This window comes from Rhinolophus hipposideros (genome assembly GCF_964194185.1).
Source record: "Rhinolophus hipposideros genome assembly, chromosome: 19".
Taxonomy (NCBI): Eukaryota; Metazoa; Chordata; class Mammalia; order Chiroptera; family Rhinolophidae; genus Rhinolophus; species Rhinolophus hipposideros.
Genome location: NC_138065.1, coordinates 36530779 through 36548713, shown reverse-complemented (window position 1 = coordinate 36548713; position 17935 = coordinate 36530779). Strand labels below are relative to the sequence as shown.

The following is a 17935-nucleotide window of genomic DNA, read 5'->3' as shown; positions in this document are numbered from 1 at the left end:
GTTAAAAGTTTAATCTGGAGAGACCTTCTGAAAAGTTCCAGCAAAGCAGCTTTAAAAGAGCTTGTATGATCAACTGCTATTCTTGATGCATTTATGTAAATAATCAGGCCACGTTTACTGAAACTAGACTTATTCTGCAAATAAGTTAGTTGTAATTGGCTATATTTGATTAAAATGAGGGCGAATTTAGAGAAAAAAGATTTTATTCCAATAGAAACTATAATATACACTTGTGGATATTAGATTGTAATTCTATTAATTGTCTTGGAGGTTTTGTTTTCCATATGTAAACTGGACTGGATCCTGAACGCTATTTTCTTCAAATATTTGGCTAACAACTCTCCAAACTAACATGTTCAATTTCCCCCCCACTTTTGACTTAGAATCATTGAGAATTAGAGCTGTCCTTTTCCCCAAAGCCCTGCAAACTACAGCTGAACAACCTGATATAAACTTAAGAGAGATCACCACAATCGCCCAAGTTCAGGCAATTTTCATGCCTATTGCTGTGTAAGCCCCTCAGAAAGTTTACCTGAACACCTGATGATGTCATCAAAGACATTTCAAACTGCGAAAGATGCTTCAACCCTGACATCTAGAAATCTTCTTGAATTGGGCCAGATGTGGTGGGGGAAGGCTAGAGATCAGAGTCTGCTCTGCGTCCCACGGTTTCTGTAGGACCCAGCAAACATTTTTACTGAACATTTGCTCTTCCATCTCTATATGAATTGCCTTGCTCCCCTCTGAAGTCCCAAACCACTATTCCTTTATCCTTAGCTCAAGATGGCATTTAAGTTCAACTGCCATATTTGTCCTTGCCACCCCCCCATACTCTTGTGGAACTCCTTTATATACAAAATTAAACTGAATTTTCCCCTGTTAATTGGTGACATGTCAATTTAATTCTTAGACCAGCCAGAAGAACCTAGAAGGGTAGAAGAAAATTTCTTTCTCCCTGACAATAAATAAACCCCCACAAAATAAACAGGCTCCTTTATTCTGAATGCAACTCCAAAACTATAAGTGTTCATCATTCCAAGTATTTATTGCCCTCTGCTGGAGTAAGAAAGGTCAGCATAAAGTACAATAATAATGTTTCAAATCATGCAAACAATAATTCTAAAACCCATACTGGCTTTAATTTGCTCAATTTAATCTTGCTTTGATGATTTAGGCTCTTAAAATGCTTCATTAAAGTGCTTCAGAGTCACCCTACGAGCATCACTTAGAATAATAAACTATTGTGAATGAAAAGTATGAAAGATCAAGTATTGAGCTCAGGACCCTTTTTAAAGTTTTGAAAAAGACAAGTATTTACCAGATATAATTATTCAATTACTGAATAAAAATTATTCAATTTTTAAGTAATATTATATATCTATCTATCCGTGCCAAATTATTTTAGGAGCACAGGAAAAAGTGCTAAATTATTAGTAAATAAAGTAGGCGTATCAGTTTAATGGCAGAGGGACAAACTGAACTCAAGGTTCCTTTTAGTGTCACACTATAACAAAATGGTAACTAAATTAGAAGTTGTCTTTACAAGTTCTGGTTTCATTCAGGAAAATAGCAAAAGAAGTTATAAAACCTCGTCCCGTTTTCCAATACTCTTGTTCTTGTTTAGACAATACCAAACCTACTCGAGTTTTAGGACATTGGAAATGCCAATTGTGATGCTGCCACAGATATCAAAGTCCTAAAAATGGCTTGGGGCAGTCTTTGGAAATTTCTAGAAAAGCTCTGCTAAGTGCTGTACTATTTTGAGATTTCTTGTTTATCAGTACACCTTACTTTAGTGGGAACTGAGTAGATCTGGGAATTGGTTATAGAATTCAAAGTCTGTTTCTCACAGAGCCATACTTGAGGAAGAACCAGGTTTCTAACACACAGCTTGCTTAAGTAATTAATAATGTTCTTAAAATTATGTAATCCAAATAACCCCCAGAGAGTATGCTAGAGAAACTTTGGTTTCTTTTTTAAAATGTCATTTATCATCTTTAAATATTGGATTTCACTTTTTTCTTGAAGGAAAAAAAGGGTGAGGATGGGGAAATCATCAAAGAGAAAATAGCATTTGTCCAACACTGAGAGGGCTGAGGAAGGAAGGAATTATTTTCAGGGCTTAAAAAATTCAGCCCCCTCATTTAATGAACCCACACACAGGATAAGAGCTGAGCAGAACAGCCTTTCCTGCTATCCCACAAAAACTGAGGTAATTCTAAATATAGCCAAAAGGGCGTAATAATTTCGGGAGAGACTCACTATTACAATAAAAGTCACCATATAGATCAGGATTCTATTTATATTTGTGAAATCATTACAAGGAAAGTACATCTATGAAACACCACTAGAACTAATCAAAGACGCTAAAATCCTCATGTCTTAATAAACTTGGCTTAGGAAAAAAAATCAATATTAAATTATCATTAACAAAAAAGTCTGCATTACTTCTGGATAAGAATGTAAATGACTAAGATCTTACCTGGAGAAGTCTTTAATCCAGTCATATTGAACATGTAGATGTTGTCATCTGTGCAGTTAGCAAATAAAGTAGAGCCCGTGGAATCCAGAATCAGACTTGAGTATCCTGGAAAAAGGAAATTTCAGTTAGTATATCCTGGTGACAGTGAGAAGAAATGAGCTAAAAATGTTGAGGCTAAAAGATCATTCCACAAGAAGTATCACCAAAATTCTTCTTCCCCAAAGTATATACAAACTAAAAATATTCTTAATCTTTTGAACTCCAAAAAGATACGACATAGTAGTTTCTCAAGTCTATGCTGCTGAAAACTAGCTTGATATTTATTTTCAAATATTAACAAAAACTAATAGCTCCCAAAAAGTCCTACAAAAAAGTCCTACAGTCTATGAAAAGGCTTACCTAGTTTTCGACTGCTGCTACCTGGGTACAGGAAAGACTTGGATGCTATGGGTTCTTGCCGATAAGCAGTATAATTCTTACGTAAATCCCATATTTTGATTACTCTAAAAACCAAAGTAAAGAAAGAGTCATTTTGTAGTCCTTCTCCAACCCCAACCAGATTCAAATATATTGAATGTGAAATGACTTTTAATCTAACTCTCCTGGCACATGAACCAGGTACAGTGAAGATATCTCATTGGGAAACAGACTGAGGTATCTCATACTGTTGTCTCCAACATCAAGCTTACAATTCTGGCAGAACGGAAACAGATGTGATCTGACCCAGTGACGGCTTACCTTGAGTTTATTTCAAGGGAGCGGATAAGGAAGATGAAGGTTGGGTGCTGATAGTCATTGTTTCATTGTTTGCAGGAAAAAAAACACTTCCTAAGCCTTTAACACTCTCCCTGCAAGCTTTGACAGCATAAGTAACAAGCTCTGTTCCCATGGTCATATCTCTATATGTAACTCCTTAAGTAATCTAAACAAATTTTCCTGTGAAATAAGGTATTTTTTTCTTCATTCCATCAATTGGAGTTATTATCTTAATCCTCTATATCTAGTTTGTAGGCAACTAGAAAACACAAGCTCGGTGTCACAGGGCAGTATCCTTGGAAAAAAACAAGAGCAAGCTCTCACAGCCATTCACGAGCACAACTGATAACTTTTAGATAATCCTTCATTCGTGCCTGAGAATTTGGTCCACAGAAGCATTTTAGTGTCCAGAGGACATGATGGAAATCCTAGTTTATTAAGCCACCATCCTTTTAAATTACATTTTTTGAAGGGATGGATGTCTTGGGAGATATAATGAGCAAATAATAGAGCAAAGAATCGTGCTTAATAGAGTTCCTAGGGGCCAGCCCAGCGGCTCAGGCGGTTGGAGCTCCGTGCTCCTAACGCCGAAGGTTGCAGGTTCGATTCCCACATGGGCCAGTGGGCTCTCAACCACAAGGTTGCCGGTTTAACCCCTCGACTCCCGCAAGGGATGGTGGGCTGCACCCCCTGCAACTAACAATGACAAATGGACCTGGAGCTGAGCTGTGCCCTCCACAACTAAGATTGAAAGGACAACAACTTGACTTGGAAAAAGTCCCGGAAGTACACTGTTCCCCAATTAAGTCCTGTTCCCCTTCCCCAATAATGAAAATCTTAAAAAAAAAAAAAAAGAGTCCCTATACTCAGATAACTTAATATTTTAACAAAGTAACCCAATCAAGAAGTATCACAGACTTACCTGGAAGCCAAAAATTCAGACCAATTATGGACAGCAGGTAAGTAAAAATCATTAGGCTTACTATCAGTCTAGGTAGAGTACTCCCAGAAATGTCAATTACATGTCCAGAATCACATACCTTCTTTAGAATACTACTAAATCCGAGAAGATAAAATCCAAGATAATAGAAATTTTACTCCTTGAAATAAGAATCACTGATTAAATTATACTGCATAGACAACCAAACTAGCCATCCAGCTTCTCTACAATATAGCAGCCAACATTGCTCATATGTATGACACAATAAGCTATGTGTGATGCACATATGATCTCATTTAATTATTTCAGCAAGAGTCCTAACTAGACCTTTCCCAACGTGGCCTATAGTTCTTTTCAGGTGGGTTCTCAATATGTTGCAAGTTAAAAGCACACATTCACTTACAATGGGACTAGGTGACTTCTCCATCATAGTTTATGAAAGAGACCTCATCAAAATAACCAAGAAAGGATAGACTCTTTACCCATCCACGGCTCCTGCTGAGACTAATGTATTCTCATCTTGAAAGAGGACCACAGTAACACTCTGTTGGAAATCCTAATAGCACAAGGAAGAAAAAGAAAATAAGGAAATCCTATTTTGGACATCAATCTTCACCCTCAAAAAAAACCAAGATGCTAAAATGGCTTTTTCCCCCCAAACTGAATTAGACTAAATTTTCCCTCTCCGATAATCCTAGTCAGATATATGCTGACCAAGAAGTAATTTTAGCTAGGAAATAATATAAACATCCTTTAGTTATAGTATACAGTGTTAACACTTTGACTTATAGTCAAGAAAGAAATTGGTGATTAAAAGATTTAACTGGCTCTATTGGCCTACTTAGAATCGGCCCCACTAATAAGCTATGTATCCTTAGGAAACTCATTTACCTTTCTGTGCCTGTTTCATCTAAAATATATCATTGTCTACCTAGATTAGCATATAAGATTATCTAAAGAATTATTGATGAAAATGCTTATACACTTTGAAAAATTTAAAGGTGGTCAATGGAGTTTTACCTCCTAATGGCTGTTAACAAGTTTTCTTGGCTCAGAATCTGATTAAATGACTGAAATGTCACTCATTTTATCTTCATCTGGCCTCCAAAGACCTCACACTAACCTTATCAGTTTTCATTCACGCCTGTGTCCTATTCATATGCTATTTTAAGTCCTAAACATTAGTACCCCCACCTCCCCAAAATATTAACTTGGATCCTAAAGACCAGGAAAATTAGAAAAATAAACACATTAAAAGAGCAATAGTGATTATTTTGAAGAAAATAGACGTATTCTTGGCATTGTTTAATCTTTGACCCATAGATTATTAATAGAGAGGTACTACGTTCTATCCAAATGTTTTTCAATATTTGATAATGTTTTGCCAAATTAAAAAATATATATATAAAACTCCCATATTTTCTGTAGTTATGAAAAAAGGGATTCCTTCCCCTCATAGAAAACTGTATCATAACACCTAATGTGCTCCTTCAAACTACTCCCACTTTTATAATGAATCACACTATACTGTAGATAAGTGTATGCATGGAGACCCCTAAGGATGAGGAAACTGAACTTTTAACATGCTCTCCATTTGCTGCACACTGTAAGTACTGAATAAACAAACATTAAGCAATAAACCCACTGATATCAAGAGGAAATGAAGATTCTCACTCACTTAATCTATAGCTCCTATTTTATGTCCAATCCATTCCCTAAAATGAGACTCTGTCCCACAGTTAAGATCTGCAGACATGTATACAGCTATAAAACCTTACCACAGAAGGAGCAAGTCCTTTGGAATTCTGTTTCTTCTTAGGTTTTGAAGGGGTTTGCTTGTCTAAGGTATTATGAGCTCCACTGATTTGATTCACTTGCCTATAAAATCCATCTGAAAGATATTCCGAGGAAATCGATTTAGGTTCGAGAACTTTATTTGTATGCTGAATATAACATTTATGCATAAGATCTCAAAAATTAATATTCTTTATCAGTGAAATTAGAAGTCAGCACAGCTACTACACTACACATCTTGTGGTTAGATTATAATGTACAAAAAGTAAGTAAGCACATGGATGTTTATAGCAGCTTTGTTCATAACTGCCAAAACTTGGAAGTAAACAAGACGTCCTTAAGGAGGTGAATGGCTAAATAAACTGTTCCATCCAGACAATGGAGTATTATCAATGCTACAAAGAAATGAGATACCAAACATGAAAAGATGTGCAGAAACCTTAAATACATATTGCTAAGTAAGAAGTCAACCTGAAAAGGTTACATACTCTGCGATTCCAACTATATGACATTTTGGGAAAAGTGATACCATGGAGATAGTAAAAGATCAGTAGTTGCCAGGGGTTAGGGGGAGGGCAGGATAAATAAATGGAGCACAATTTTTTTCAACCAGTGAAACTATCCTGTATGCTACTATAATATATATTAATTCTTGTCAAAACCAATCGAATGTATTAGGTTGGTGCAAAAGCAATTGTGGCTTAAAAGGTTAAAAATAATTGCAAAAACCACAATTACTTTTGCACCAACTTACTATAATACCAGAGTTAACTCTAATATAAAGTACAGACAGACCTTGAATGACAGTGATGTGTTAGTGTATGTTCATTGGTTGTAACAAATGTCCAGTTTTGGTGCGGGATGTTAACAGTGGGAGAGGCTGTGTGAGGACAGGGTGTATCAGTCAGTACAGAGAGAACTAACTACAATTCTGCTCAATTTTTCTGTTTATTTAAAACAGCTCTAAAAAATATATTTACTTTTTAAAAGAAAGTATGGAGATGATCATTGAATTCTGCTTAATGGCATCACTGGGCAATGTGAGCATAATTATATTTAATCTAATCCAGTTTTTTAAATCCCAAAGTTTTCTTAATTAAAATAAAAGATCATTTACCAGTGAGCCCATGTATTAATAATTTCAGTTCCATCAATAATTTAGGTAAGTTCAGACGACAATATGAGGTAAATAGAGAGGGTAATACTTGAAACAATTGCTAAGATCCTGATAATTAGAAGAGTGAGCAGAAACGAGGGATTATGAACATGTGCCCCCTGGTGGTTAGCAGATGAAATCAATAAACCTTTTATTCAAAGTATGAGGATAGCCCACATTCATCAAAACTAAAATGGAACTAAACTACCTTTTTTGTTGCACCTGGTGTCCCAGACCATAATATTGCCATCTCTTCCACCTGTACAGAAAACAGCTATGGAGAAATAGTTTATGAAAAGTTAATAAAGCTAATCAATGACATATTTCAATTTAAGTTTCCTAGAGTATCTGTTATATGCTAGGTTCTATAAATGGCACTGCAGATTAAAAATTAAAAAGTACATGGCTCAACAACAAATAAGAAAACAAAGCTGTGAAGGGAAAGGATTACAAGGAACTCAAAATACTCGAACAAAAACTGTATAAATACCAGTATAAATTTTCTTAAAACCACCTAAAATTTTACATATACATATATAGAAAAGTTATAGTAAGAATAATGATAAACAAGCAATGACCAAAATATATTCAGTGCTTACTAAGTGCTAGACACTATCCTAAGTGCTTTATATAAATTATCTTACTATCCCCATTCTACAGATGAGAAAACTAAGGCAGAGAGGATAAGTAACTTTAAAGGTATTCTTGGCAGTATGAAACCAGAGTCTGTACTCCAAACCTCCAAGCTGTACTGTCTCAGTATAAAAATATCCATACAGATCCATACAAATCCATACAAAATTTGTGAAAGGGGTTGCCTCTGGGGATGAAAGGAGGGCAATGGGATTGGAGAAGGAAAATATAGGAGAATTTCAATTTATCTGCAATGTTCTATTCTTTAAAATTAAACCAAAACAATTCTGCTTCCTGTATGGAAGAGTAAACACTTACCAAACCAATCCATCTGCATTAGCTGTAAACTCTGGAAAAAATATAAAAAACTGCCTGAAGGCTCTATAGACACTGAAGGAAAACATGCAATTTTTGAAGGAGCAATTGCATGTTTGAAAACATGCAATACCTGAAGCATGTGATTGGCTTGGGGTAAATTACTGGTCTCTTGTAGTTTTACCTTGAGGGAAGTCACCGTTGCAGCATTAGTAACAAGCAGCTAAGAAAAACACCTTTCAAGCCAGAGGAACTAGGAGAAGGAGACATGGGGCAACAAGAGCTGTCAGAGTGAGAGGGGAGCCCTGGAGAGAGCCAGAGAAATAGAAACTCTAATTCTTTGTTTAAGTGCAGTGCCAGTCTCTGGCTGATCCATGAACCATATATGCAAGGGAAAACTAAAAGCAGCTTGCAACTAAGGCTTAAACTATAGAACTGCACTGAGCTCTCACCCACTGCCTTCCTACAGGTTTGACAGTCTGCAAGTTGAGTCTAATTCAGTTAATTACCTGTCAAAACAAAAACATCACCTCTTTTCTGAGTAATATAACAGAGTCCAGAGTCCAACATACCATCCACAATGCCCAAGGTGAAACTTCAATTACTTGACATAAAAAGAGCCAGGAAAGTGAGTCATTCTCAAGGGAAAAGGAATCAACAGAGGCCAACCTCAAAACTCAGATGAAGATTTCTCAAATAAGGTTGTAAAGCAAATGTAACTATATCAAGTGAAGTAAAGAAATAGACATTCATAATCAATGAAAAGGTGAGACATCTTAGCAGAGAAGCAGAACTTATCAAAAACAAATAGAAATTTTAGAACTGAAAGACACAATTTCTGAAATGGCAAAATTCACTGGATAGGCTTAAGAGCAGAATGGAGAGAACAGAGGAAAAGTCAGTTAACTTGAAGACAAAGAATAGAAATCATTCAATTTGAAGTAAAAAGAAAAATTGGATTGAACATTACAGTAAGTGAAAGAAGCCAGTTACAAAAGCCCACATATTGTATCAATGTGCAAAATAGGCTAATCTATAGAGACAGACACTAGTTTAGATTGTGTAGATATAGGAGGCAGATGGAAAGTACTGCTAATGGGTTCTGGTTTCTCTTTGGTCTGATAAAAATGTTCTAAACTTAGATTGTGGTGATGGTTGTAAAATTCTGTAAGTAAATTAAAAATAATTGAAATGTACACTTTAAATGGATGAATTTTATGGTGTGTTAATTATAGCTCAAATTTAAGAAAACTGAAAAAATAACAAAGTTTCAGGGATTCATGGAACAATTTCAAAAAATCTAATATATAAGTAATTGTTAGAGAAACAACTGGGCAGAAAAATATTTCAAGAAATAATAGCAGAAAACTTCCCAAATTCAGGGAAACACATTCATAAATTTACATATACAAAAAGTTCAGCAAACTTCAAAAAGGATAAGTTTGAAGGGAACCATGCCTGGACACATAATAGTCAAACTGCTGAAAACCAAAAATAGAGAAAATCCTGAAAGCAGTCAGGAAAAACAACACAATACATACAGGGAAAGACTCAAATGGCTACAGAGTTCTCAACAAAACCAATGAAAGACAGTGGAAAACATCTTCAAGTAATGAAAAGAAAAAAGTGTCAATCCAAAATTTTATATCCAACAAAAATATTCCTAGAGAATGAAGATAAAATACAGACATTTTCAGATAAAGGAAAAACACAGAGGATTAATTACAACCAGACTCACATTCCAGGAAATGTTAAGGGAAGTTCTTTAGGCTGAAGGGAAATGATACCAGAGGATAGGGTGAAGATGGTGTTGCAAGGGGAAATCACGAGTTTGGCTTTGTATATGTTGAATTTGAAGGCAAGATTAAGGCTGGAAATAAAATCTGATTCAATACAAGTGGAGCAAAAAACAAAACAAAATTGGAATAGATCAAATTGTCCGGGGAGAAGGTAGAGACTGAAAGGAAAATAAGGCCAAATACCAAATCCTGTGTCATGCTAACACTTCAAATTAGGTAAGGAGGTGAAGTTCACAAAAGCAATTACGAAGGAATAAACAAAGAATGAGAACCAGAGGGAGTGGCATCACAGATTCCAAGGAAGAAAAGAACTTTATAAAACATTTTAAATGGCCAGAAGTGTCAAATATTTCACAAGTACAAGAAAGACTGATTTCAGGAAGAAAGCTAGAATTGGAAAACAGATTGAACACTGAGATGAGGAAACTTAACCATCTTTTGATTAGTCCTGGAAACTTAGAAGAGGAGATAGGAAATTAGGGATAGCTAAAGGGGAACACAAGGTTAAGCTGTTTTTGGGACAGGCCACAGAAACGCTTGAGTCTTTCCTGTGGAGAAAGAACCAACAGTGAGGGAAAGCTTGAAGATACAGGAGCTGTGGGGTGTGGTGTTAAGGTCATCAAGAACGTCTCTCAATCTTAACTGCACATTAGAATCCCTTGAGGAAAATCCCTTAAAAAAAATAGATGCCACATATAAATATTCACTTACATGTGGAATCTAAAGAACAAAATAAACGAACAAACAAAACAAAAACAGACTCATAGATACAGAGAACAAAATGATGGTTGCCAGATGGGAGGGGGATTGGGAGACTGGGTAAAAAAGGTAAAGGGATTAAGAAATACCAATTAGTAGTTACAAAATAGTCATGGGGATGTAAAGTACAGCATAGGGAACATAGTGAATAATACTGTAATAACTATGTATAGTGCCAGGTGGGCACTAAACTTATTGGAGGGATCACTTTGTAAATTATATAAATGTCTAACCACTATGCTATACACCTAAAACTAATATAAAATAATACTGAATGTCAACTGTAATTGAAAAATTTTTTTTAAATACATGCCTGGTTCACTTCCTAGAGAGTCACATTTAATGGGTATTTTAAAAAAACCTTCCCAGGTGACTATGTGCAGTCAGGATTGAGAACCAGTGGCCTGTGAAGGATTAGCCTTAAACTAGAGAATGAAGAATGAGAAAGTGCAAATTTGAAGGTAAGTTTTAAATTATCCATAATCATTTCAAATTATCCACAAAGAAGTTTTGGCACCACTTAAGCCACACAAACACACACACCTATGTGTCAATTTCCCTTGCTTTCAGGTGGTAGATATTTAAGAAAGGTAAATTCCACTAGTATGACTATGTCCTATTAGCATTATTTGTATCCTGCCCATGGAGGGCTGAAAGAATTAGATCAATGGTCTTTTCTACCAAGTTACAAAAAAACTGCTAAGTATTTACGTGGTCCTCGGTTTTGTTGTTTTTTTAAATGCATTCACATCTCACCTCACTTTTATTTTTTTTTAATTTATTTTTTTATTTATTTATTAGTTTCAGGTGTACAAGACAAGGCAATACTTAGACGTTCATCATTTATATCCCTCACACTGTGAACCCCCCTCCCCCCATCCACTATCCCTCCGACCTCACACTGAACCATCACATTATATATATAAAATTATAGTTGGCATTCATTAATGTTTAGCTTCTGGTGTACAATGCCATGATCAGGTATCCACAGTATCCCTGAGGTGGTCTCCCAAATAGGACGCATGTCCATCGGATACCCAACAAAATCTTTACAACATTATTGAATACCTTCCCCAAATTAATTTTCAAAAAAACCCTGAGGCCATCTTGTGGTTACCAGCTGCTTCCAAATCCCTTCACCTTTCCCCTTATCCCCAACCCCCACCCCACACCCATCTAACAACTCTCGGTTTTTTCTTTGTGTCCCCAAAACTGTTTCTGATTAGTTCATTCACATAGTCTTTTCTTTAGATTCCATATATAAGTGAGATCATATTCTCACCTCACTTTTATAGTTTACAGCATTTTTTTAAGTAGAATAAGTATTAATTTCATTAAATTAGAAAATGAATGGCCCGGCCCGGTGGCTCAGGCGGTTAGAGCTCCATGCTCCTAACTCCGAAGGCTCCCGGTTCGATCCCCACATGGGCTAGTGGGCTCTCAACCACAAGGTTGCTGGTTCAATTCCTCGACTCCCACAGGGATGGTGGACCATGCCCCCTGCTGCCGCTGAGCTCCCGGACGGCTCAGTTGGTTGGAGCATGTCCTCTCAACCACAAGGTTGCTGGTTCGACTCCCGCAAAGGATGGTGGGCTGCGCCCCCTGCAACTAGCAACAGCAACTGGACCTGGAGCTGAGCTGCGCCCTCCACAACTAAGACTGAAAGGACAACAACTTGAAGCTGAACGGCACCCTCCACAACTAAGATTGAAAGGACAACAACTTGACTTGGAAAAAAAGCCTGGAAGTACACACTGTTCCCCAATAAAGTCCTGTTCCCCTTCCCCAGTAAAATCTTTAAAAAAAAGAAAATGAAGATCCAGGGAGATAAAAATGCCTTTGCCCAAGAGTTTAGAGGCAGAAACCAGAACAAAACACATGGCTTCTATGTGTGGTTGTCCCTGCATCAGGACACTTAGCTGAGGAAGTAGAGGCTAAAATCTAATCTGTGTTTTATTAACCAGTCTATGTGTCCTTGGGGGCAGTGTCCAACCAGACTAATTCACATGAGGGCACCTGTGTACTGGAAACCATGATAAAAACCACCTGCTCAAATTTCTAATTCGGTGCTTTTTCTACCAGAACACATTAGTATAGATTCAATGTACACAGTTTTAAAAATCAAGCAGAGACCAAAAGATATGGTGCTTCTCTTTTCTATTACCCTTTAAAGAAGTTTACCTTTAGTAAATTTTTTTGATCTTAAATTATTTTCATAAACTCAAAATGAACCCTTGACACAGGAGTGTAGCAAACTAGAACACAAGCATACCTAAATTTATACAACAGATATATTCATAAAAAGTTATGCAGATAAAAAAATCTATGCCATATATTTCCTTTTCAAGGTTCTGGTCTCAACAACAATCACAGTAGATTGAAATTGACCCTTTTTGGGGCAGACGGGTGGCTCAGTTGGTTAGAGCGTGAGCTCTGGGCAACAGGGCTGCTAGTTCAATTCCCACATGGGCCAGCGAGCTGCACCCTCGGCAACTAGAATGAAGTCAATGAGCTGCCACTCAACTCCCGGGTGGCCAGATGGCTCAGTTGGTTGGAGCGGGGGCTCTCAACCACAAGGTTACTGACTCACGCAAGGGATGGTGGGCTGCACCCCTGCAACTAAGATTGAACACAGCACCTTGAGCAGAGCTGCTGCTGAGCTCCTGGATGGCTCAGTTTGTTGGAACGCGTCCTCTCAACCACAAGGTTGCCAGTTCCACTCCTGCTGCGCCCCCTACAACTAACAACGGCAACTGGACCTGGAGCTGAGCTGCGCCCTCCACAACTACGACTGAAAGGACAACAACGTGACTTGGACAAGTCCCGGAAGTACACACTGTTCCCCAATCAAGTTCTGTTCCCCTTCCCCAAAAAAATCTAAAAAAAAAAAAAAAAAAAAAAAATTGACCCTTTTTTGAGTTCAAACAGCTAAACAACTCAGTTTAATAAACTTGAGAGGTCAGGTAAGTAAGTAAAAATATTCCTTTAAAAAATGGAGTGTTTTTTTAATGATAAAGAAGACTGTAGTGTTTGATTCTATTATTCTGAGATTAAAATCAGACTAATTCAGCCACTTCTTTGAAATGAAAGTTTGTTGGTCTATTTGTAAAAAAAAAACACAGAAATAAATGGAGAAGAAAACAAAAATCCATAACTGGAGAACTCATTCAGATACCTCTGCTTAGTTTCTCCCAACTGCTACAGTAGTATTCTGTATTGCATCACTCTTTAACCTTCCTTCTCCATCATAATAGTAAAATAAAGGTGGAAAGATCAATTTTGAGTTAATAACAGTTGAAAACATACTATGGAATTGAGACATTTAAAGTAATTATGATAAATTGTTAGGCAGAGAATTATGTCGTTTATCAGGTTTCCCAGCCCAGTCTCACATTGCCATTTAAGTTTTACAAGTAGAGTTAAAGTAACTATTTCACAAATAGAGTTAATGAGTGTCTAGTACAGGATTTAGACTTCAAAAGACACTCAAAGTTGAACACAGGTAATGTGGCTGTTAATACATTTATACCTTATCTACAAGATTATAGAAAAAAATTACCTGAAGATGTTTGATTTTCAGGGACAAGTTGGAGACAATGCCCACAGGAATAAGACTAAAACACAACTCCATTGCATTTAGATTTTCAGTTATATTAGAATCTCAATCATCCATGTAGGTAAAGTAGCAACTTTGATAGGGGAAAGGGGACACAATTTCAGCTTATTATCCTGTCGAAACGGAGGTTAAGGAGATGAAAGGTGATAGGCACAAACCTACCTTTCTCAAACTTAGAAAAGGCAACTGACTTGAGACTGCACTGATGACCTTTGCACGTTCCAAGAAGCTCACCAGCTTTTACATCCCAAAATTTGGCTGATTGATCACCTGCTGCTGTAACCTTTAAAAAACAAGTTATCACAATTTCATAAAGCAACCCTCTACCAGTATTTACTCAGATCCCAATAAGATGAAAGTCACTTACAAGTTTAAGTTCACCAGGGACCCAGGCTAGGTCAAAGACAGCATTCCAGTGAGCCATCCATTCTAAACAAAGAAAATGGTGAATGTGAAATGTCTAGATTATGTTCTGTGGTAGTCTTATCAATAGCACTTAGCACCCTATGGTCCATGGGCCACAGAGTATTATAATGGAGAAGGAAGATGTAAAGAGTGATATAATACAGAACATTCATTACCACATAGCACTACCATTATGAGATCAAGTTCCTTTCCATGAGGTGACTAGCAATATAGGTATTCTTTAAAATGAAATCTTTCTAAAACATTTTCCAGTTCAAAAATCTTCATTGTGCTTTCTGAATGGAGTCTAAAGTACTTCAGTTTGACACTCAAGCTTCCGTAGGCTTTGTCTTTTATCTTAGTCTCTGGGCTTATCTCTCACTGTTCTCCATATATCTAATTCCAACCAAACTGGATTACTTCCTATTTCCTTATTATATCCTATTCTTTCTTATCTTTAAGCCTTTGCTAATGCTTTCCCCTCCACCCGGAGTGTCCATTCATCTCCATTGGTCTATATACCACAATCCAAGTCAAATGTCATATCCTTCATGAAAAATTTTCCTCCCCTTCTCTACACGAGAAGCTTTCTCTTCAACTCCTGGGGCATTTTCTTTGTACTTCTACATCATTTACAGCCTTTGTTTTATTTTAGTTGATTTCAACGTGACTTACTAGTTCCAAGTTATCAGCTCCTTAAGGTAAGTAGAACTTTGGCTTATGTATAGAAGATGCATTTATTGACAGAAAGGCAATCCACCATTTACTTTTAGCCTGTCCCTAAACAGATATAATTATTAGGTTGGTGCAAAAGTAATTGCAGTTTAAAAGGTTAAAAATAATTGCAAAAATCGCAATTACTTTTGCACCAACCTAACAAGTAAATATAATTGGGAATGTATTCAAATAATAATTTACTTGAGGCTTTATGAATTAAAAATGTTAAAACAAAAATTTTAGACCAAGACTTACCTTTGACACACTTCTTTCTATAGGTTTGTGATTCTGTGTTATACAATCTAACGAAGCCTTCTTCATTGGCAACTGCTAGTATATGCTTCATATTAGGAGCTAAATAAGAAATAAAGAATATGTAAATAACACGAAAATTTTAGAACTGAATATAAAACTATATAAATAATATAATATAGATTAATTGAAAGCTATAAGGTAAACACAGTCTGCTTAAAAAGAGGGAAAATGATTCTACCCAAATGGCATCTGGTATGGTAGAGAGGTAATCTGAATTAAAAATTGCTTAAAATTTTCCATAATATCTAAATTAGGAAATGACTCAAAACCACCAAAATTATCTTCAGATAATCTCTTATGTAGAGAAGGGGAGAATCAAGGGTAGTACTTAAAACAGGAATGGTACTGGCCAATGGCACATAAAGGCATATGATATAGGCCACCAGCAGGTTGAGCCTATTAGTTTAAAATTCCCTCTTCACAACCATGTACTTTTTGTCTCTTAAAATATTAACAGGGGTAACAAGTACTTCTATTTCTGTTCATATGTTCTCCAGGGCATTACAGAAAGATAGATTCAATCAGATCAAAAGGGGTATCATATCTACTGGGCAAAACAGTTTTCATCATGGCTGAACCTTTGCAAACCCTTTCCTATATCAGTTTTTTAAAAAAGGTGCTATAATGGTCCTGTGCTTTACCGGAAATATATAATTACTCATAGATATTAAGAAAAGTCTATTTCATAAATCAGGAAGAACAGTTATTAGAAAAACTCTACCATCTATCCAACTTAATTTTTCTTGAAAAGGGGACACCCCTATATGTTTTTCCTCTAAGGGTGAAATAGATTATTTCTGACCATGCCTAGCTAGGTAGCAATTTTCTTACCAGAAGAGAAGGTGCATCCAAAAGGGGGAACTGGGACTCCTGTTTCTCCATAAGAAGTGTGCTCATCATTAGAGTTGCACTGATAACTAGTTAGAAGTGACTGTAGAGGGTACTGTGCGGACCATCCTAAAATAAGACACAATTCCTTATAGAATTCCAATGTATCATCACATTTCAGTACTTTTAACAAATGCAGAGGTAGATATTTGTTTTAAAAAGCTTTATATACTTAATATAGATCCACTCACTAGCTATAGACCTCCAGAATGCAGTTTCTGGTATTTTCCTAAGATATCTTCCAAAGGAATAAATGAAAGAGCACTCCCAAATTCTGGTGAGGTATAGCTTTGGGTTTACCATTTAAGTGGAGACTTGCTAGTACATTTAAGATTGCAAGGAACAAGTGGCCTTTGCACATTACAAAAGAGCTTACCTCTTCCTCCACCCTTTGGTGACAACCACAACCATTAAAATTGCCCTTCTCTTCAACTAAAATTTCATGTTTTTAGAGTTTCTAAAGCAACATTACTGCACACTCTTAAGTTACTAGCAACATAATCACATATAATCCAACGGTCACGGAGTTAAAGGAAATAATTCACATGAATGTGCCTACCTTAGCCACTAACATATTCACAAGTAAATGCTAATTTCACTTCCTCTTCCCTTTCCAGTGCTGACATTCTAGGATTCTAAAATGTTAACAAGTCATAGTATCTTAAGTTATATTAAAGCAATTTTAAAGTAAAGCATTACGTACCTAACCCTAGAATACAATCAGTTAGCTCTGGCCAATAGTAGTAGGGTCAGGGAAGTCTTTAGAGGAGGTGAAATCAAGCATCAAGTCTTGAAAGATGAGTCATTTTTCATTGAATATACAAGAGAGAGGAAGAAATTCAGGGTGGAAAGAAAGTTTATTCTGTTAGGGTCAGAAGCCTAGTGTGCACTATGGTATAAACAGTAAACCATCTTCAAAGATTTATCATTTTTATATGTGGGTCAAAACATTTTCAATATAAAAAAGGAACATTGATTCAATAAATAGTTACTGAGAACCAAATGTTTTATTAAGCATAGGAGGAAACAATGAAGTTACAATCTATTGAGAGCTGTTTAAACAATTAACAAACTCTCTTACATTTTAGGGTACTTTCAATTCTCACTTTTCGTCAAAAATACTGTCTGAAGAAGACGTCTTAGCCTGACATAACCTCAGATGTTCATGGAGATAACCTGAAGAAATCAGTACAAAGGAGGCAAAGAAATTCAATTCAAAGTTAGTAATTATTCCTGGGGATATTACCTCAGGGTCAGATATCATTGTAAATAAGCCATTAAGGATCACTAAAAGAAGAATACAATAAGTAGTTATGTTGTAGAGTTAAAAACAATATCCATCTACAACATGAATTTAAAA

General features: G+C 36.2%; 1 protein-coding gene across 1 annotated transcript in view; it reads right to left on the bottom strand.

Annotated features, from left to right (window-relative positions):
- The window catches only part of DTL (denticleless E3 ubiquitin protein ligase homolog), a 53887-nt gene that overhangs the window by 32461 nt on the left and 3491 nt on the right, over nucleotides 1-17935 (bottom strand). The window contains exons 2-10 of the mRNA XM_081025995.1: nucleotides 16519-16644; nucleotides 15628-15726; nucleotides 14618-14679; nucleotides 14413-14533; nucleotides 7337-7402; nucleotides 5957-6069; nucleotides 4661-4734; nucleotides 2882-2985; nucleotides 2483-2587 (exon numbers count right to left, since the gene is read on the bottom strand). Of these exons, the coding sequence (XP_080882121.1) occupies nucleotides 2483-2587; nucleotides 2882-2985; nucleotides 4661-4734; nucleotides 5957-6069; nucleotides 7337-7402; nucleotides 14413-14533; nucleotides 14618-14679; nucleotides 15628-15726; nucleotides 16519-16644 (870 nt within the window). The remainder of the gene's footprint in view (nucleotides 1-2482; nucleotides 2588-2881; nucleotides 2986-4660; nucleotides 4735-5956; nucleotides 6070-7336; nucleotides 7403-14412; nucleotides 14534-14617; nucleotides 14680-15627; nucleotides 15727-16518; nucleotides 16645-17935) is intronic.